Source organism: Lynx canadensis, chromosome E1, assembly GCF_007474595.2.
Source record: "Lynx canadensis isolate LIC74 chromosome E1, mLynCan4.pri.v2, whole genome shotgun sequence".
In the NCBI taxonomy this organism is placed as follows: Eukaryota; Metazoa; Chordata; class Mammalia; order Carnivora; family Felidae; genus Lynx; species Lynx canadensis.
In genome coordinates this window covers 13,536,991-13,558,269 of record NC_044316.2, presented here as the reverse complement: position 1 = coordinate 13,558,269, position 21,279 = coordinate 13,536,991, and the positions used below count along the sequence as shown (strand labels likewise).

Sequence of the window (21,279 nt, the reverse complement as noted above, 5' to 3'; positions counted from 1 at the left end):
CAGTGTGATGGGTCCTTGGGGGCACCACCCCCACCAAATGTTCACGGAGGTGACCGGATGGGGAGCGTTTGGGGGTGAAGGAGAAAATATGTTCTCACACCTTGGAAGTCTTTGTTTCCGTGTACATAGTACAAATCTCTCGTGTCCTCACTCCAGCAGGTCCCCAGGGTGATGTGCTGTGAGCCTCTGATTGTTTAAAAGTGACAAAGTTACATTTCTTTAAATATATTCTGCTCTTCAGACTTGCTTGGTTCGGAAGTCCCAAGGGCAGATTCCGGAAGTTTCCAGTCTAAGGCAGTTTTGCAGAGTTTCACAGGGAGGAGGGAGCTGCATCAGAACCCCCATCCTAACTTGTTCAAATCCAGATTCCAGGACCCCACCCTGATATGGCAGATCTAGGGTGGGCTCCCCGAGCCTGAGAGAGGCCCACTGTCCAGAGCAGCTCCCAGCTTCCCATGGGCGGAGGAGCCAGAGTTCCTCCTAGTTTTATTCCCACAAATAGTCGGAATCAGCAGGAGCTTCCTCCTGGGAGCAAGAAAGTGGATGTGGGGTCCTGTGGAGGGGAACTTGAGCTCCAGCGTTCAAGGTGGGCTTGAACACTGGATCTGTCCCTTACTAGTTGTGTGACCCTGGGCAGTTACTTAGCCTCTCTGGACACCGGTTTACATATCTATGAAATGGGGATGATGATGTCATCTTCCCATAAGGTTGTGGTCAGGATTTAAGAAGTCAGTGGGTGTTAAGTGCTTAGTCTAGTGCCTGGCACATCCCGATGACTGTGCAGTTGGAATCCCCTCCTGTGATCTTTCTCTTTCTCCTCCTCCTCCTCCTCCTCCCCCTCCTCCTCCTCATCAACAGCAGCCACAACATCCTTGCCTTTCTTCCTCGTTGCTGTGGGCAAAAAAGGTGATTTGGGGGAGCCGTGTCTGGAAGGTCTCCTACTCTGTTAATACCTGATTTCTCTTTCTAGGATCACCTAAACTTTTACTGTACTGGCAGCAGCTTGGGGAACTTGCTCCTGTCCGTCAAGTATGAGGAGGCAGAGGGCATTGAGTACCTTCGGATCATTCTCAGGTGGGGCTGCTGCACCGTTGGAGGCCACGCCTCTAGTGGCAGGGACCCAGAAATACCAGTCTGACCAGTCTGGTCTGGGTGTGTGTGTGTGGGGGTGGTGGGGAACAGACTGGCTGGAATCCTGGGGCTCTGTTGAGTTGCTAAGCAAGGAGACCAGGTGTTTATGCCAGCCGGCCAACTGTGGGAGTCAGAGTGGTATCCTAGTCTCAAGGTCACCTAGACCATACCCCCGCCTGCCTTTCTGTCTGGCTGGGACCGTTGCTCTGAAGAATTTTGGAAGGGAAAATAGAGATGGCTCTTTCTGCTGAGATACAACTCCAAATCGCCCTGGGAGAGGGTTTGCCAGAGCACTGCTTGTGGCGTGCGTCCAGTCGGGAAGATAGATCCCAAAGCATCTGTGTGTGTGTGCAGGGTTCCCTGAGATGGAAAGTGGTCACAGCGGGAGCACTGATTTACAGCTAAGCCATGGTACCTCTCTCTTCAGGGGCAGGATCTGGGACTGGTTTCTGTTTTGTTCAACTAACATGTTTTGTAAAACCCCCTCTGTACTGGGGAGTGTGATAGGTGCCGGGATGCAATGATGGCTGAGTTGTGGTCTGTTTTCTGAAGGCTTATGGTCTAGTAGAAAAAAGCAGAGGATTTTACTATGTGTCACAGGTATTATGCACAGGATGCTGTGGGAGCACAGAGAGTCTGTATCTTATTTATCTCTGCCCCTGGTGGACTGGTGGAGAAGCCTAGAAGGCCAAGTGTTAGTGCCTAGCAGAGTGCTGTGAACCTGTCAAGCTCCCAGTCCATATTCGTTGAATCTAATTGGAAGTCCTTGATGGCATTTGAAAGAAGCAGTAACATTTTTTTTTTTCTGCCCAAATTTTGAGATAAATATGGGAGGGAGCAGGGGCACACAGTCGTGCTGTGGGAGAGGGGTGTGTGGGGGGGTGGTACAAGGGAGTTGTCAGCACCCATCCAGTCTTGGTTTTTTATTAAGGAAGGAAGCAGTTTTCTTTACGGAGGTTCACTTGGCTAGAAATCATATTTGCAAGGCAGGGAGAAGTTAACTAAATTGCTAGAGCAAATTTTTTGAGGGGGTAATATGTGGATCACCAACTCCAAATAGGATTTTGAACTAGGTGACTCTCTATAAAGAAAATTATTTTCTTTCTTAATAAAAATCAGACCTTGGGGTGGCTGCCTGGCTCAGTTGCTTAAGTGTCCGACTTCAGCTCAGGTCGTGATCTCGTGGTTTGTGAGTTTGAGCCGTCAGGCTCTGTGCTGACAGCTTGGAGCCTGGAGCCTGGAGCCTGCTTCGGATTCTGTGTCTCCTCCTCTCTCTGCCCCTCCTCTGCTCATGCTCTGTCTGTCAATAATAAATAAATGTTAAAAAAAAGTTTAATAAAAAAAATAGAAATCAGACCTCAACTGGATAGGATTTCTGAGTAAGATGACAATTGAACACAAGGATCTAACACCCTTTTTCCAATACTCCAATACTGTATCTTATTTGAAATGTTGCTTCAGAACTGAAAACATGAGAAAGATGTCAGGAACACACCACACACATTGAATATTTTTTTTTTTTAATGTTTATTTTTGAGACAGAGACAGAGCATGAACGGGGGAGGGTCAGAGAGAGAGGGAGACACAGAATCTGAAACAGGCTCCAGGCTCTGAGCTGTCAGCACAGAGCCCGATGCAGGGCTCGAACCCATGGACCGTGAGATCATGACCTGAGCCGAAGTCGGATGCTTAACCGACTGAGCCACCCAGGCGCCCCTGAATATTTTTTTTTACATTGACTATTTTTAAAATAATCTATGGGGCAGTTAGGACTATAATGTGGATGGTATTGAGAGTTGAGCCCCAGCTCACCTTCCTTACAGAGCAGTGTAGCATTGGGATATATGAAATTAGGAATTCTGGGGGAGTCCTGTACTCTTTAAATGTTTATTTATTGATTTTGAGAGCAAGAGAGAGAGTATGAGCAGAGGGAGGGCAGAGGGAGAGAGAGAGAGAGAGAGAGAGAATCCCAAGTAGGCTCTGTGCTGTCAGTGCAGGGCCTGACTCAGGGCTCAATCCCACAAACTGTGATCATGACCTGAGGTGAAATCAAGAGTCAGGCGCTTAACCACCTGAGCTACCCAGGCATCCCGAGTCCTATACTCTTTAGAAGTGAGCAGGAGCCTTGGAACAGTCAGGGGTCTTTCCACATGGAACCACTTTTGTTGTTGTAGGTCAGCAGCGTTTGAAATCAATCCCCTGGGGAGCCCATCAGCAATCTCAAATGTGGCTTTCCCAAATAGAAAACCCTGGGGTGGCAGGGAGAAGCCGTACACCAGCTAGGAAGTTGGACAATCATTAATCTCACTTGGAGTGATGGCCAGGCCAAATTGAAAACCAGACATAAGAAAATTGGCCCTACAGCTTTAGAAGCTTTACCAGACACAAAGAAGAAATTATGCAGAGGTGACATTCCCCTGCTGGCAGTGACTCCTGTCCCAGCTTCTTCCTCATTCTTTGTAGGATTCTGGATTATTTAATTGATGTCTTAAAACAACTAGCTCTCCAGCCTAAAATCTGAGAAGTGTATTCTGACAGCTTCTGTATGTGCTATGAAGGTAGCCAAGAAGAATCTATCCACAATTGGAAATGAATAACAAGTCTGAGTCAATTTCTTCTTTTTTAAGTTTGGATGTAAAGAAGTAGGGGAGGAAAAAAACGCCTCACAGGTTGGTGAAAGGAAAGATTCTGCATCTAAAAAGGCATACTCTAGCATTTAGAAGGTAGGGACTAACTAAATTTTAGAAAGGATTATTTGCTACAGAAAGCCAACCAGATTTAGATATCTATTAACTTTGTATTTTCAGCAAACTTCCAGAAAAAATAAACCATATGAAAAAAATACAAAAGATATAGTAAGGTGACAGAATGAGATGAAAAAGTTGTTGGTAAATTAAAGAAAGAACATAAGAAAACTAAAAATGGCCAAAAATTTTTTAAATTTATTTTCTACATTTGTTTATTTTTGATAGAGAGAGATAGAGCATAAGTGAGGGAGGGGCAGAGAGAGAAGGAGACACAGAATCCAAAGCAGGCTCCAGGCTCTGAGCTGTCAGCACAGAGCCTGACGTGGGGCTTGAACTCACAAACCGTGAAATCATGACCTGAGCCGAAGTTGGACGCTTAACCGACTGAGCCACCCAGGCACCCCTGCCAAAAAGAATTCACCTGGGTGGCTCAGCTGGTTGAGCATCTGACTTCAGCTCAGGTCATGATCTCATGGTTCATAAGTTCAAGCCCCGCATTGGGCTCTGCGCTGACAGTGCAGAGCCTGCTTGGGATTCTCTCTCTCTTTCTCTCTTTCTCTCCTCCCTACCCCGCTTGCTCTGTCTCTCTTTCTCTCTCTCAAAATAAATAAACTTAACAAAAATTAAAAAGAATTTTAAATGATATTAGAAGCAGTAAAGAGAAGAATCTACTTTGTGGAAAACCCAGTTACTAATGGAGCAAGCTTTCACATAATTCAGAGGAAAACACAGAAACTCTAAAATGATGAGCAAATTATAATAAATGTGGGGAATAGTGAGCAGGAATTAAGTTTGTGGATAATTGATGTTCTTAAGCTAATTGAAGATTTAAATCTGCAGATTAAAATGGCTCACCCAATATCAGATGAAGTCAACGAAAGGAAACTAATAGCTGGACATATTTTGATGAAAATGTAATATTCCATGGATATAAAATCACTATTAGAATGAAAACATTCCAAAATAAAGGAAGATTAAACATTAACGTCTAGCAAAAGATAGAACATAAAGGAATATGAATAAATATAATAGAAGTCTGAATACATGTAATATATAATAAATATAAATGAGTTAAATTTCACTATTAAACAGCAAAGATTCTCAGTGTGAGTCATGCCTCCACCGCCCCCCCCCCCCACTAATGGATCAATCTGTGTATCTTTATTTTATTAAAGAAAGTAATTCAGTATATTTAAAAAGAAAAGTGTTGAGAAAAAGTTATAACAAATACAAAAGGGTAGAGTTGCAATATTAATATGAAAAAGTAGAATTTGAGGCAAAAAAGCAGTCAGTATGACAAAAAGGGCTATTGCCTATTCATAAAAAATAAAGCCTTGTTTAATCAAGGCTTAATATGTGCCAGACATTCTCCAGGGGTAGGGCTAATGTAAGGAATAAGCTCATCTCTTATTACCTGGCTACAGAAAACATTCACTACATGTTAGGTATTCTTATTCTTGTTTTTATTCTCACTCATCTTCTTATGGATTGTTTTAGATCCAAAGATAGATGGTATGGCAGAACTGAAAAAAGTTTATAAGAGCTTGAATGTGGAGTGTGTGTCTGAATGTATATATGTGTGTGAGGGTGTGTAAGGTTGAGGGCTCATGCTAGAGAGGTAAGAAAAAGCTAAATCATGTATGGACTATGTCTAGGAACTTAGATTTTATTCTGTGAGCCAAAGGAGAGCTCCTGAAAGGAGAGTATCATGATATGATGTGCATTGTAGAGTGGTCACTGGCTAGATTAAGGGAATGTCTTGGAGGGAAGGCAAGGCTAGAAGCAGGAAGATGAATCAAGAGCGTGCTGTGATGAGTCAGGTGATTATCATGTGACTATACAGGCCACCTGGTTGCAGAATGTGAATGCTGCCTCCAGTACTGTGCAAACCAACAACCTGATGGAGCTGAACCAGGGTGACTTGCACTGAGGATAGAGGAAAACGGGTGGAAAGTTCCAAAACACCCAGAGAAATTGACATTAAGAAAGACAGCTGAACACATCAACAAATGAAAGCTGGATTTACTGCTGATGAAATGCAAGTAATGGTACACTTTCAAAATGACTTATATCTGAAAAAGGTAAAGAATGAATAGCATCTATAAACAGGATAATAAATTATGATATAGTCCATGAGTGGATACACATGGGTACAAAAAGAAAACAATTGGAATTATTGGAAAAAAAATAGTTGAAATAAAAAAAACTTAATACAGGAGAGCCTGGGTGGCTAAGTTGGTTAAGCATCTGACTCTTTTTTTTTTTTTTAATGTTTATTTATTTCGGAGACAGAGAGAGACAGAGCATGAGTGGGGGAGGGGCAGAGAGAGAGGGGGACACAGAATCCGAAGCAGGCTCCAGGCTCTGAGCTGTCAGCACAGAGTCTGACGCGGGGCTCGAACTCACAGACCGTGAGATCATGACCTGAGCTGAAGTCGGACGCTCAACCGACTGAGCCACCCAGGCGCCCCAGCACCTGACTCTTGATTTTGGCTCAGGTCATGATCTTGCAGTTTGTGAGATTGAGCCCTGTGTCAGGTTCTGTGCTAACAGCTTGGGATTCTCTCTCTCCCTCTCTCTGCCCCTCCCCTGCTCGCTCTCATGTTCCCTCCCCCTCTCTCTCTCAAAATGAACCCTGAGAAACAAACAAAAAGTAAACCCCCAAAACAAAAAACTCAACACATGGGATAAAATCTGGTCTCATATAATGTATTCAGAATCAAAGAGTGAATCCATGAATTGGAAGATAGTCTTGAAGAATTCGTCCAGAGCGCAGCACAGCTCTAGGATAGAATATATGAAAAAGAAGGAAGCTATGTGGATAATAGACTGATAGGTCCCAGCATTTGTCTTAGAGTTTCAGAGGAAGGAATAGAGAAGCCAGTGGAGAAGAGATATCCAAAGAAATAATGGCTGAGAATATTTCAGAATTGAAGAAAGCACACACTGTGGTGCTGAGTATGATTTTAAAACAAAACAGTACTACTGGACACATTGAAGTGGAACATTGGAACATCGGAGAGAAAGAAAAAAAAATTAAGCTGCCTAAGGATAAAGACACTCATCTATGAAGTAGTGACAACCAGGTTGTGAGCAGACTTCCTATCAGCTCTGGGACTCTAGGACAGTATCTTTAAAACGTTGGAGGAAAAAAAGAAAGGAAAGAAAGAAAGAAAGAATCCTTTAATCTAAAGTTCTATATCGAGAAAAGCTATCTGCAAAGACAAAATAAAACTGTTTTCAGATTCCCCCGAAAGAATGACTAAAGGGTGTCCTTCAGCCAGAAGAAAAGAGAAACTGAAAGAAAAGATGCAACTAAAAAGTGGCAAGAAATAGGTAAACTGTGTCGATACATTTAATTACCGATGGGGAAAAAAGAGGCTTGAACTAAATTAATAAACAAAAGTAGGAAAGACGATGGGGAGGGAAGAGTTCAATAGTTGCTGTTTCCTTTTCCCTCCTCAGGAGAGAGATAGTGAGGAAGTGCAGAGTTTGTTGGGAAAATGTATACATGTCTGTATTGGAAGTTATAGAAATAAAATCTGTAGCTCAAATTAGCAGAGGGATAAAAAGAGAATTAAAAATTTTTAAATTAAACTCAAGGCAGGAAAGGAGGAATTTTAAAAAGGAAAGAAAGCACAGAGTAATAGAAAACACAAAATAATAGAAATCATTCCAAGTACACTAGTGATCACAATAAATATAAATAGACTAAATTAGCATATGAATGTACTAGACTATCAGATTGGATGAAAAATACAGCTATATTTCTTTTTTTCCTCTGTGCCATCTTTTTTTAAATTCAGTTTTTAATTTTAATTCCAATACTGTTAACATACAGTGTTCTATTAGTTTCAGGTGTATGATGCAGTGATTCAATAATGCTATACATTACTCGGTACTCATCATGATAAATGTACTTTTAATCCCCATCACCTATTTCACTCATCCCTGTACCCACCTTCCCTCTGGTAATCATCAGTTTGTTCTCTATAGTTAAGAGTCTCTTTCTTGGTTTCTCTCTCGTGCTCTCTCTTTTCCTCTTTGCTCAATTGTTTTATTTCTTAAATTCCATATGTGAGTGAAACATATGGTATTTGTCTTCCTCTGACTTATTTCACTTAGCATTATACTCTCCAGCTCCATCCATATTAACTACAAATGGCAAGAATCCATTTTTTTTTATAGTTGAATAATATTCCTCTGTGTGTGTGTGTGTGCACGCGCGCGTGCATGTGTGCGCGCGCGCCACATCTTCTTTATCCATTCATCTATGGATGGACACTTGGGCTGCTTCCATAATTTGGCTGTTGTAAATAATGCTGCAGTAAAATAAGGGTGCATCCCTTTGAATTAGCGTTTTTGTATTTTTTGGGTAAAAACCCAGTAATGCAATTGATTACTGGATTGTAGGGTAGTGGGTATATTTTCCTTTAAAAAATTTTTATTGTTATTATTTTTAGAGGGAGAGAGAGTGGGGGAGGGCAGAGGGAGGGAGAGAGAGAGAATCTTAAGCAGGCTTAGCAGGGAGAGAGAGAGAATCTTAAGCTCCAGGTATGGAGCCTGACATGGGGCTCAGTCTCACGATGGTGAGATCATGACCTAAGCCAAAATCAATAGTTGGTTGCCAACCAGCTGAGCCATCCAAGTGCACCCCCCTTTTTTTTTTTTAAAGTTTATTTATTTATTTTTGAGGGAGAGGGAGAGAGTATGTGCAAATGGGGAAGGGGTAAAGTGAGAGGGAGAGAGAGAGAGTCCGAAGCAGGCTCTGTGCTGTCATCGCAGAGCTGGACATGGGGTCACCCTCACAAAATGTGAGTTCATGATCTGAGCCAATACCAAGAGTTGGGCGCTTAACCAACTGAGCCACCCAGGTGCCCCAAGCTATATTTTTCTTATAAGAGACATACCTAAAGAAAAGCAATATTGAAAGATTTAAAATAAAGAAATGGAAAAAGATATGCTGGAAAAATACTAACCAAGAAAAGTGATGTAGCAACATTAAAATCAGACAAAATAGGGTTTCAGAAAAAAAAGCATTGGTAGGGATAAAGAGAGTGTACTCCTTTGTAACTTGTCCTGATGTTTCCTGCTGTGTGGAGGGAACATTTCTGTGTAACATCCCTGGCTCTCTCTGCCTTCTCTGATAGATGAGTTTGGGAACAAGAACTTGAAGTATGTAGCCCTGGTTTTTCCTTTTTCTCCTGCTCAGAGCTAGTTGCCCTCAGGGTGCTCCCTCTGCCCCTCTGTGCTGAAAGGCCCACCTGGGCAGGCCCCTACAGAGGAGGCTTGCCTCTTGTCCAGCACTGCCTGTGACCTGGTGGATAATCCTGGGGGTCATTTAGGAGACTCATTTCATCTTTACACTAAGCCGGGTGGCCTTTATCAGTAACAAAGGAGTTATTTTGACTTCCAGTTGCCTTACCCTTAATTTTTTTGTTTCTGAATCTGTTCATTACCTGGGCAGAGAAATATGCCCGTTCCTGGACCCATGGAGGGCTCAGCTCCCATGATGATAAAGAGAACAGTCCACCCAGAAGATCTAACAGTCATGAAGTTGTACTTAGCAATATAGTCTTGAATTTAGAAAGGCAAAAACTGATGGGAATATAAGGAATCAACAAATGTTCAGCTCTAGTGGGAAATTTCAGTAACATCTTCCACACTTCCATGGACCAAGCAGACAACAATTGTAAGGATATAGAAGATTTGAACAATGCAGTTAACAAATCTGATTTTGTAACATACATTCCCTAATTCAACCACAACAGCAAAAACAACACTGTTTTTAAGCCCAACGTAGAACCTGAAAAACGTCTGTGTATCAAGTTAACGAATTTAAAATAACATACAGATTATGTTCCGTGAATATAAGAAAATTAAGTTAGAAATCAACAATTAAAATACTGAAGGAAAATATCATACATTTAGAAAGTTAAAAAAAAAAGAAGAAAATCCTTTAAATAACTCATGGGCTAAAGAGGAAATCACAACAGAACTGACAAAATATTTAGAACTGAATGACAATGAAAATACTACCTATCAATGTGCGGGATGCAGTTCAAGTGGTACTTAGAGAAAGATGTATAGTTTTAACTGCATTTGTGAAAAAAGAAGAAAGATTAACTGTAGGCATGCAAATCAGGAAGTTAGAAAAAGAATAGTAGGGAAAAAAACCCCAAGAAAATAGGAGGCAGAAAATAAAAAAGACAAGAACAAGTTCAGCGAAGTAGAAAGCAACAATAAAAAGGAATAGAGACAACAAAACCCAAAGTTGTCTCTTTGAAAAGATTAATAAAATCGGTATACCCCATCAAGGGCTGATTAAGGGTGAAAAGATACAAACAATGTTACGGCAGTGAAGGAAGGGATGCAGTTTTAAGTACAGATAAAGTTCTAAGAGAATGCCAAAACCCCCTGTATATCAATGCATTGGATGGATAATTTATTTTTTATTAAAATTTTTTTTCAACGTTTATTTATTTTTGGGACAGAGAGAGACACAGCATGAACGGGGGAGGGGCAGAGAGAGAGGGAGACACAGAATCGGAAACAAGGCTCCAGGCTCCGAGCCATCAGCCCAGAGCCCGACGCGGGGCTCGAACTCACGGACCGCGAGATCGTGACCTGGCTGAAGTCGGACGCTTAACCGACTGCGCCACCCAGGCGCCCCGATAATTTATTTTTTAAGTGTTTATTTTGGAGAGAGCATGGGCAAGGGAAGGGGCACAGAGAGAGAGGGAGAGCGAGGGAGAGGGGCTGAGGATCCGAAGCAGGTTCTGCACTGACAGCAGAGAGCCTGATGTGGGGCTTGAGCTCACGAACCACAAGATCATGACCTGAGCCGAAGTTGGATGCTTAACCAACTGAGTCACCCAGTACCCCACATTGGATGGGTAATTATATAGAAAAACACAAATTGTCAAAATCGACTCAATCAGGAATGGAAAACCTAAATATTCACTGTTAAATAACAAAATTGGTAGCCAAAAGTATCCTCCTACCAAAACCCAGCAAGCCCAGAGATTTCACAGATGAGTTTTAGCAAAACTTTAAGGACGAGAAAATCCCTATGGTATACAAACTATTTCAAAGGATCAGAAACTCCTCAGCAATTTACGAGGCTGGGATAACCCCTTGATATCAAAACCTGAGAAGGGAAGTAAAAAAAACAAAAAAACCAAAAACCAGTGTTGCTATTCATGTGAAACTCTCAATAAAATATTAGCAAATTAAAGTCAGCAGGATATGAAAAAAACAATGCATCATAAGCAAGTGAGTTTTACCCATGGAAGGAAAAGATGGCTCAACAGAAATATAATCTACCGGGTTAACAGATTAAAAACCATATGACTGTCTCAGCAGATGCAGAAAAGCATTCAGTAAAATTCAACACTTTCTTAATGTGCTAAATGAATCAGGGAACAGGCTAAATTTAGAGTCTTACGGTAAATCCCTTTATAAAGCAACTTTCATCCCATTTATATTTTGAGTAAATCCAGATTTTCAAATCTTAGATTTTCTTTTCATAAGAGGCTTTATCACATGTGAGAGCACACGTGTATCCAGAAGCTGTGCCCGGTTCTTTGGGAGAACACAAGCCCCACAACAACCCCCAAAATCATGGTGAATTTGAAGGCGACTATTTGCATTTCCCATATCTCAGGCAGGTTCTTTAAGTGTCCTCCTCCTCCAGGATAATGACAAGATTCCATTTTCCCACCATTTGGGTGTAGCACCCAACTCGTGGGTTGGGTGAAATGCAGCAGGTCTGACTGTAGGGAGACACCGAGCGAGTGTACCTTGTGGCCTGGTGTGATCTCAGGCACCATCTCAAGCCCCTTTCCTAATGGACGCCCTTTCTTGTGGACACATTTTTCTCACCCTCATTCACATGTGCAGGTCCAAAGTGAAGACTGTGCATGAGCGGATCCCCTTGGCTGGCCTGAGCAAGTTGCCCAGCGTCCCTCAGATTGCAAAGGTAAAAACCAATCCCTGTGAGAAGGTGGCTTCCTCTTTTAGCCCAGGGCTGGGGTGGGGGTGCAGGCTTGTCCTGAGAGGGCTCTGCCCTTAGGGGAAGGCCACTACACTCTTTGGCCCTTGACTGCATGGATGGCGTGGGGAAGTTTGTTGGCAGATGCCCTCATCTTCCCTGCAACCTCCCCATCTCATCCTCACAGCTGATGCTGCTCATGGTCTCTGCCCCCAAGTTCACAGCCAGTTCAGGGGACCAGAGAAATGGGAAGACAGGACTGGCTATGGAGAGTGCTGTAGGACTTGAGAGGAGGAAGGGGTGGAGTGGCCAGGTAGCCTTCCCAGAAGAGGAGAGATGGGCTGGAGGATAGCCAGGCTATTGGTCCAGATAGAGGACCCCCTCAAGGAAGGAGCTGTTAATCAGCTGGTGGCGGGGCCCATGTCACTATTCTGGAATACTGGGAACTTGAGAACTGAGTCAGCGAAGTGGAGTGAGAAGGATGATCAGTTGGGTTGGGTTGGGTTGGACCCACCCGATGAGAGTGGGAATGCCAGGCAGAATTGTGCCGAATGCCTTCTGTGGCCTCACTTCACTGGGAAATCTCAAGAAGGCTAGTCAAGTTTCCTGGCCACACGTTAGGGAGCAGAACCAGGACTCAACTCCAGGCCTTCTGACCCTGCAGGTCCTGCCCTCTTGTGCTCTTCCTCTTGGTGGGCGGAGGAACCCACATGTTTTCAGTGGAAGCGGCCCCTGAACTGTGTGTCTCTCTCTTCCTGCTTAGGCTTTCTGTGATGATGCAGTGGGGCTGAAATTCAACGCTGTCCTGTACCCCAAGGTGAGGATCTTCACCTCCTCCCCCTACCCAGGGCTCTAGAGCTTGGAACAGACTTTCACACCTGTGGCTCTGTGGGATGTTCTCTGTGTGTTGGTGGGGTTTTGTTGGGGGTTTTCCAATAAACCTCCATGTCTCCCTCTCTCCCTGCTCACTCCTTTGCAAACTGGTCCACTGGGAACCAGTCCTCAGGCATGCCCAGGTAAAGACCCACCTGAATTGGTCCCCGTCTATTGTGGAGTGGTAGACCTCTCCACATTACTCTGGTCCTATTTCCTTGGGACCAGTACTGAGGTGGGGAGTGATTCTACCTATAGCTAGAGGGCTAGCACAGGTCTGGTCTGCCATCATGGAGGTTGAGGGTGGCAGATGGCAGAACCCCACTGAGAAATAAAAGGCCAGATCATGGCTCCCCATTGCCAGTGTTACTGCAGCTCTGAGGCCTTACAAGCCCCTGCCCGGCCCTAGTTAATAGACTGGCTGGTTCTCTGTTATCAGTTTCCTTAGGATTGGCCCGATCTTGACCCCAGTTATGATGTGGGGGTGGGAGTGGGCAGAGGAGCAATAATAACTTAACAAACCAACAAATCCACTCAAGAACAATTATGGCATGACAGGACTTAAATCACTCACGCACAGTGAATTGCTTTAAATTGGCCACAGGAAGAGAGCCAGTGTACTGAGCGCCTCTTCACGAGCCTGCAGGGCCCGGGAGTGGAAACAGAGCTGTGCAGTGAGTGCTGACACCAGGGCAGCTGAGGCTTACTGAGGCTGGTTCAGTCCATTCCCCAAGTCCCACTTCTGATAGCTAGGGACCATGAGGTGAGATGTTTGGCGGGGAAGAGAGGCCCTGTCCTGGCTGAGACCTCCAGAACGCCCTGGAACAAACGCCTTGAATGTTCACGGTTGGGCTTGACACCATTTATCCCTGTGCAGTGGCTGAGTTAATGACAGGGTCCTCTCCTGCCCAGAGAATGTGCCAGAGCCCTTCTCTCAGACACCTCTTGTTAGCCTGAGCATCTGCAGGCACTTACCAGTGCCCTCCACTGAACTCTGTCGCTCCGAGTGCCCTCCCTCTTGTAATTAAAGCTGAATTAGTGAGGTTTAACCACACATTAAAGCCCCATCCTAAAGGCCTAGCTTAACCACAAGTTTGGCAATTTTTGTCGTCGAATCCTATCCACTGAGAGAACCCAGCGACGCTCATGTGCACGGGTCTCTCTATAACTTGGAAAGCCTCCAGCTCTGGTGATCATGGAAGAGCCGCTGTATTTTCGTGTTTTCTATATTTGAAGCGCTGCTTGGTCCAGCTGCGGTGTTCATCTGGCCGAGATGTGTGCAAGGTTTTAAAATCCACAGGGTTGAGAATGTTCCTTGGAAGGTCTCCATGGCTGGATGCCTCTTCTCTGGCAGGACAGCTGCTCTTCACCTTTGACTCATTCCATGCGGGAGTGGGGTCCCCCTCTGGGCTTGGGCAGCAGCAGTGCTGTTCCACGGGGAGCTGTGAAGTGTCCATTTCCTCAGGCAGCTGAGAGCCTCAGTGGCTCACGTATGCTAGCCGACAGTCACGCCTTGTTCTTCCTGTTGTATAACACACGGTCAGTTCCCTCCTTTTTACTGCAGGGACTATCCCAGTAACTATCCCAGTAACACCCAGATCTCCCCTTTCCTAACAAGCTGGTTCAGCTCTAATCTTTCTGGAGGATTACGTTGATGGTGATGATGATAGCTGCTCTGTGCTCAGCACTTTATGTGCTTGGTCTGATTGAATCTTAACAACCACACGTCTCCATTTAATGGATGAGGAAACTGAGGCCCAGAGAAGTAAAGTGGCATGCTCAGGGCTATACAGGTAAAAGCAGCGGGTTCAAGATCTAGAGTTTTGTGCTTCTGAGCCCTGGATACCAACTCTGAAGCAAAACAGAAAATTAAATAGAACCAATGCTTGGGGTTCTTTTTAAAAAATTTTTCCCCACTCTTTGCAGATTGTAATAGGGCTGTATGTTCCTCCTTAGAGGCCTTTCATTTGATGGGTAAGAGGGATTGAAGTCTAGGCATAAGCAGGGCCTTGCTCAAAATCATACTGCTGATCAGAGGTGTAATTAGAGCCAGCGTCTTCCTCACTGACCACTTTTGGGGTCCTGGCTTCCCTTTTTATACCACAGCTAAGGCACTGGAGTAAGTCCCATTCCTTGAGTCCTGCTGGGTTCCCCGTGTGCCCAGATCTTGGCCTGCAGATCTGGATGGGAATGGAATGGTGATCCAGAAGTTTGGCCGCGCTGGGGGAAGCCTGGGTCTGGGAACTAGGTGTAACTTCTGGCTTCACCCTTTGTCTCCCTGCATATTCACGGATGTCTCACACTGGGGGGCGTATTCTCCACCAAAATGGGTGTTTCCCCATCTGTTTGCGTCCGAGTTAATAAACAATCTGATTTTTTTCTCCCCACATTTTCCCAGGCCTCCCAAATGATTGTGTCCTATGATGAGCACGATGTCAACAACACATTCAAATTTGGGGTCATTTATCAAAAAGCCAGGCAGGTAAGCACCACACATCTGTACTGGTCGCCATATGGCGTCGATTCTCCCTGGGGACGCTTCGCCTCCCCCCAAGCACAGGAGCCCTGCGGCAGGGTCTTACACGTGCCAGATACAGCAGCCACCTTTCACATAGGAATTAGGCTGGAGGTGACAGAATCACCAAGGCAGGCTGCTTCTCACAAGGAGGCCTGCAGATCCTTTAAACGGTAATATAGTTTTCCATACAGTAAATTTGACTTCTTCCTGGTGGCTCCCCTCAACTGGGGGCTGTGTTGTCACAAGAAAAATCAGACTGGGTCGGGGGGTACGGATCAACACGAGCTGCTTTCTCCTTGCTTGTCCTTCTCCCAGCTGGGAGTTAGCTTTTTCTCCCGGAACTTCCTTAGATTGCTGGGGCATGGCGTGCCTCTCTTCCCGCTCTGAGTTCAGCCATGTCAGGCTGGTTGCTGGAGATCAACCGCAGTGGAAGTATTTACGCCGTGGAAATCGGCAAACCAGGGCTTCCGTTTTCCCTCGCTGGAAAAGTGGTGATTGAAAAATATATCAGTACACCACTGCTCATGCCCCTCGGTCTCTTGTAGCACTTATATGCTGCCTTGGGGTTAGTTGATCAGAGCGATTCTCAAAGTACGTTCCGTGAGACACTAGCCTGGTGAGGTACTCTGTGAACAAATGACTCGTGGGGGTGGGGCAGTTGTGTGGGAACATTTTACAGGCTCTAAGAACCCCCAAGGTAAAGAGCTTTTATAAATTTGTTGAACTCAGTGTTTCCCATACTTATCTGACCACAAGACCACAAACTTCCCATCTTGTCTACCGTGAACATTTATTAACATCCTGAGCAGTGGTCTTTGAACACACCCGTGTTTCCTCACCTAGGTTGTATGAAAGAAGGTTCCACAGGTTCCAAGGTTCATCTTGGTATCATCTAAGGGCCTAGCATGGTGATTTTATAGAAATACTCATAACTTTTTTGCTGTGTGAAATAATGGACAAAAGTTTTGATGCTCTTATGGTACATTGATAGTATCTTTCAGTATTATCTGTGGGGTTTTTTTGGTGTGTGTGTGTGTGTGTGTGTGTGTGTGTGTGTGTGTGTGATGATGTCTTTCTTGCCTAGATGATAGCTGACTTCCTTGTGTGAGGCTATTAGACCACGAGAGACATGTGTTTGCTTAAAAACATTCTAATTAAGTAAAGAGTTTAGGAGCTGAAAGGCCAACACGGATGAATCTTATAATTGGAAGGAGATTATTCAGGTAGCTGCTCTAATTATTTTTCCATATTGCATATTTATTTTGTACAGCTCTGCTAATACACCCCCCCCCTAATTAAAGTTCTTCACTTGTGAAATTTACCATAGCAGATCTCATCGGGTGATTACAATCCAGTGTTCCAGCAAAATTATAATTACTGAACATTAACCATCCACCTCTGAGAAGGAGTCTGTATATTGTTTATTTACCTGATGCTGCTGAGCCAAGGTGGAGGCATGTGGGGAGATAAAAGTCTTTTTTTTTTTTTAAGACTTTTTAAAAAGTTGTTTTGCAAACCTATATTTGCAGGGCAGTTAGTACAAACATTTGTTGCACGATAGCTCTGTGCTGTTCTTAGGATATAAGCAAGTCCCATCTGATTCTCCCGTCTGTCTGGCACTGTGCTAAGTGCATTGGGGGATACGGTGATGACTAACACCCCCTCCCTGAGTGCATGGTCAAACTCACAGCCAGGGTAAAAATGAAGACAATGCTAATACCAGGCTACCTGTAAATCCTACAGAGAGGTGCATCCCCCAAGTACATAAGCTGGATTGTTTTCCAGTACGAGATGTCTATTGCCTGGAAGCAGCTCTTCTCCCACATTCTGGCCTCAGGATGTGGGGTAAACAGCATGCTGAGTCAGAGTTTGATGCCTTGGCAGCATGCTATATAGATCAGGGGTCAGCACACTTTCTGTAAAGGGCCGGATAGTTCATGTTTTAGACTTCATGAGCCATACTATCTCTGTTGCAACTACCCAGTCCTGCCTTTGTAGTGCAAAAGCAACCATCGACAAAACTAAATGAATTGTCCTGGCTGTGTTCCAGTAAAACTTTATTTATAAAAACAGGCAGCAAGCTGGACATGGCCCAGAGGCCGTAGTTTGCTGACCCCTGCTAGAGAGCGGTATTTCCCCAGCTTCAGACATTCATAAATGACATTCAAGATCGTATTGTCTACCATATGCCTCGATTATCCTTTTTTCACGCCTATACTATTAACTACTTAACATTTTCTTTAAAAAGTTTTTTTTTTTCACCTTAAATGTCTTTCTTGTTTAAAGGAAATATGCCACTACTCTAATTAGAAAATCGGTATCCCTTGCATGAAATGAAGGTAGTTCTAAAAAGAAATACAGAATTGTTAAAACAGAGTTATTAAAATCTAGCTAGATTCTGTTGCTTATTGAGGGCATAGAACCTGAGGTCTGCTCTTTTTTGTTATAAAGCAGGTGTTGAGGAGGTGCGGAAGGATCACCTATTAGAGACTTTCTCCTTGAAGTGGTTGTGTGTACTAGAGTTTCCTCGTATCCTCTGCAGCTGTTCATTGCTGTCCGTGGACGTTTGCAGAACGTCAGCTGTTTGCCGATCCCGCCACGGTGGGCAGAGCCTGTCGGTCAGGCAGGGCCATGTGGTGTCTTATGCCTGTCATAAGTACAGGGCTTTACTACTGTTTGTAGCTTTGCTTTCTATTTTTTAAAAATCATTAAACTTTTAATTTCTAGCTGTATGTAGATTGACATGCAGTTCTAAGAAATAATACAGAGAGCCCTTGTGTATCTCTGCTCAGTTTTCCCCAAAGGTAATGTCTCATAAAACTGTAGTGTAATATTACAGCCAGGATACTGACATTGATACAGTCCTCAGACCTTGTCTAGACTTCCACAGTTTTACGTGTGACCATCTGTCAGGTGTGTGTGTGTGTGTGTGTGTGTGTGTGTGTGTGTGTGTGTATTTTGTTGTATATAATTTTTTTAATGTTTATTTATTTTTGAGAGAGAGAGAGAGAGAGAGAGAGAGAGACCATGCAAGTGGGGAAGGGGCAGAGAGAGGGAGACACAGAATCTGAAGCAGGCTCCAGGCTCTGAGTTGTCAGCATAGAGCCTGGCACGGGATTCAAACTCACAGAAGGTGAGATCATGACCTGAGCCCAAGTTGAATGCTTAACCACCTGAGCCACCCAGGCGCCCCTGTTGTATATAATTTTATCATGTGTGTAGGCTTCACGGTCAAGGTACAGGAGAAGTCCACCAACACAGGATTCCTGTGTGACCCCTTCATAACCCTGCCAGCCCCCCTTTCGCCTCCATGATCCCTTCCAACCTCCAGTCCTCAACCCCTGGAAACCACTAATCTATTCTCCAATTTCTAAAACTTTGTCATTTCACAAATGTTATATAAATGGAATCATATAATATATAACCTTTGGGGATTGGCTTTTTTTCCCTCAGTGAGATTCATCCAAATCCTTAAGTGTATCAATAGTGTTTATTTCTTTTCATGGCCGAATAGTATTCCATGGTATAAATATACCACAGTCTGTTTAACTGTTCACCCTTTGAGGGATAGCTGGGTGCTTTCCAGTTTGAGGCTATTATGGATAAAGCTGCTATGAACATTTGTATACAGGTTTTTGTGTGAACATAAATTTTTCATTTCTCTGGGGTAATGCTTAGGAGCATATGCTGGGTTATATGGTGATTACACATTCAGTTTTGTAAGAAGCTGCCAAACTGTTTTCTAGAGTGGTGGTTCCAGTCTGCATTCCTACCAGCAATGTATGAGTCATCCCTTTCCTCTACCTCCTTACCAGCATTTGGTGTTGTTACTATTTTTTAATTTTAGCCATTCTGATAGATGTGTAGTGATATCTCATAATGGTTTTAATTTGCATTTCCCTAATGGCGGCTAATGGTGTTGAACATCTTTTCATGTGCTTATTTGCCATCTGTGTATATCTCTTTGGGCGAAATGACTGTTTATGTCTTTTCACCATTTTCTTTTTCTTCTTCTTTTTTTTTTCATAAAGGTTTTATTTAAAAAAATTTTTTTAATGTTTATTTTTGAGAGAGAGAGACAGAGCACATGCGAGGGAAGAGCAGAGAGAGAGGGAGACACAGAATCCGAAGCAGGTTCCAGGCTCTGAGCTGTCGGCACAGAGCCCAACGCGGGGCTTGAACCCACGAACCACAAGATCGTGTCCTGAGCCGAAGTTGGAGGCTTAAATGACTGAGCCACCCAAGCGCCCCTATAAAGGTTTTATTTTTGAGCAATCTTTACACCTAACATGGGACTCAAACTCACAACCCTGAGATCAAGAGTCTCATGCTCTACCAACTGAGCCAGCTAGGCATCCCTCTTTTGACCATTTCCTGATTGGATTATTATTGTTATTATTATTATTATTAATTATTTTACTGTTCAAAAACTTTTTATAACAGCTTTACTGAGGTATAACTCACAATACCGTTCACAGTGGTTTGAGAATTAATTCTCAATAAAGTGGTTTTGAGTATATTCACATGCTTGTGAAACCATCACCACTATCTAACTCCAGAAAATTTTCGTTAATCCCCAGAGAAACTCCATGCCCATTAGCAGTCACTCTTCCCCATTCTCTCCAGCTCCTCTCACCACGAAGCTCCTTTCTGCCTCGAGGGATTTGCCTGTTCTGGACACTTCATGTAAATGGAATCATAACATGAGGCCTTTTATGTCTAGTTTCTTTTGCTTAACATGTTTTCAGAGTTCATCCATGTTTTGCATCCAGTACTGCGCTCCTTTGACAGAATTATGTGTTATTGTATGGACATACCACATTTCGTATATCCGTTTGTCTGCCCATGGACATTTTGGTTGTTCCCACTTTTGGGCTATTACGAAGAATGCTGCTATTAACATCCATGTACAAGTTTTTGTGTGGACTTATGTTTTCATTTTTCTTGGATATATTCTTAGGAGTAGAATTGCTGGGCCATATGGTAACTCTATGCTTAGCTTTTTGAAGAACTGCCCGACTGTTTTCCAGAGAGACAGCACCATGTTACATTCCCACCAGCAGTGTATGAGGCTTCTGATTTTTCTATATCCTCGCCAACATTTCTTGTCTTGCTTTTTGATGAGAGCCATCCAGTGGGTGTGAAGTGGTATCCCACTATAACTTTGATTACTGCTGAGTTTTGAGAGTTCTTTGTATATTCTAGATACTAGTCCTTTGTTAGAAGTCCAACCATTAATTTTTAACTTACGGATTGGCTTTTGGTATCAACTCTAAGAATTCTTTGCTTCGGCGTTGCCTTTTATGCTGACCAGCAGCATTTGTTGAAATAGAGAGACGTCAACCACCAGCCCCGAGAATCCAGCTCTGTTGATTGAGCCTTTATTTGTCCTTCCTCCAGTCAAGCAGACCCACTTGTTGGCGAATGTGGGGGGATGGGGAGGAAGGAAGAAAGGGACCAGGTAGCTGGACAGCCACATTCTGTCCTTTGGCATCAAGAAGCATCAGAGGTATCAAGAAGGCCTTTTCTAAACTCTTACAGCTGATTCTGTTTCTCTTTCAGACCCTGGAGGAGGAGCTATTTGGGAACAATGAGGAGAGCCCAGCTTTCAAGGAGTTCTTGGACCTGCTGGGGGACACGATCACACTGCAGGACTTCAAAGGGTGGGTTTCGGCCAAGTGATGGCTCTGTCTCCACTGATGACACCTTAGAGGAAGGGAGAGGGGAGACCGCTGAGTCTCAGAGGGTATGTGAGAGGTAAAAACATACACTAGAAACGTGGGATTATTTTTCAGCGAGTGATCAACGCTCATCTGCATTCCTGAGGAAACGGGTGATGTGGGGGATAATCCAGAAAGGCATGTTGTCTGAGAGGCACTGACATTGGCCTTCTGATAAATGATGAAACAGCTCCAGCCTCAGATTTGTCCTCCTAATTACATTTGGCTCTGACCAAGAGGGAAATGAATCCACCTACCCTGTCACTCACCTGCCAGGTCTTCTGGAGGCCTGATGAG

At 43.8% G+C, this 21,279-nt stretch overlaps 1 protein-coding gene and 1 non-coding gene across 6 annotated transcripts in view; one reads left to right on the top strand and one right to left on the bottom strand.

The window, feature by feature from the left end:
* Nucleotides 1–21,279, top strand: part of RAP1GAP2 (RAP1 GTPase activating protein 2) — a 206,915-nt gene that overhangs the window by 150,613 nt on the left and 35,023 nt on the right. For all 5 annotated transcript variants that reach the window (XM_030295234.1, XM_030295231.1, XM_030295235.1 and 2 more), the window contains 5 exons: nt 971–1,074; nt 11,781–11,859; nt 12,635–12,688; nt 15,143–15,226; nt 20,825–20,925. In XM_030295234.1, coding sequence (XP_030151094.1) covers nt 971–1,074; nt 11,781–11,859; nt 12,635–12,688; nt 15,143–15,226; nt 20,825–20,925 — 422 coding nt within the window. The remainder of the gene's footprint in view (nt 1–970; nt 1,075–11,780; nt 11,860–12,634; nt 12,689–15,142; nt 15,227–20,824; nt 20,926–21,279) is intronic.
* On the bottom strand, nt 19,544–19,616 carry TRNAK-CUU. The gene has a single exon. It is a non-coding gene; the product is annotated as a tRNA-Lys (tRNA).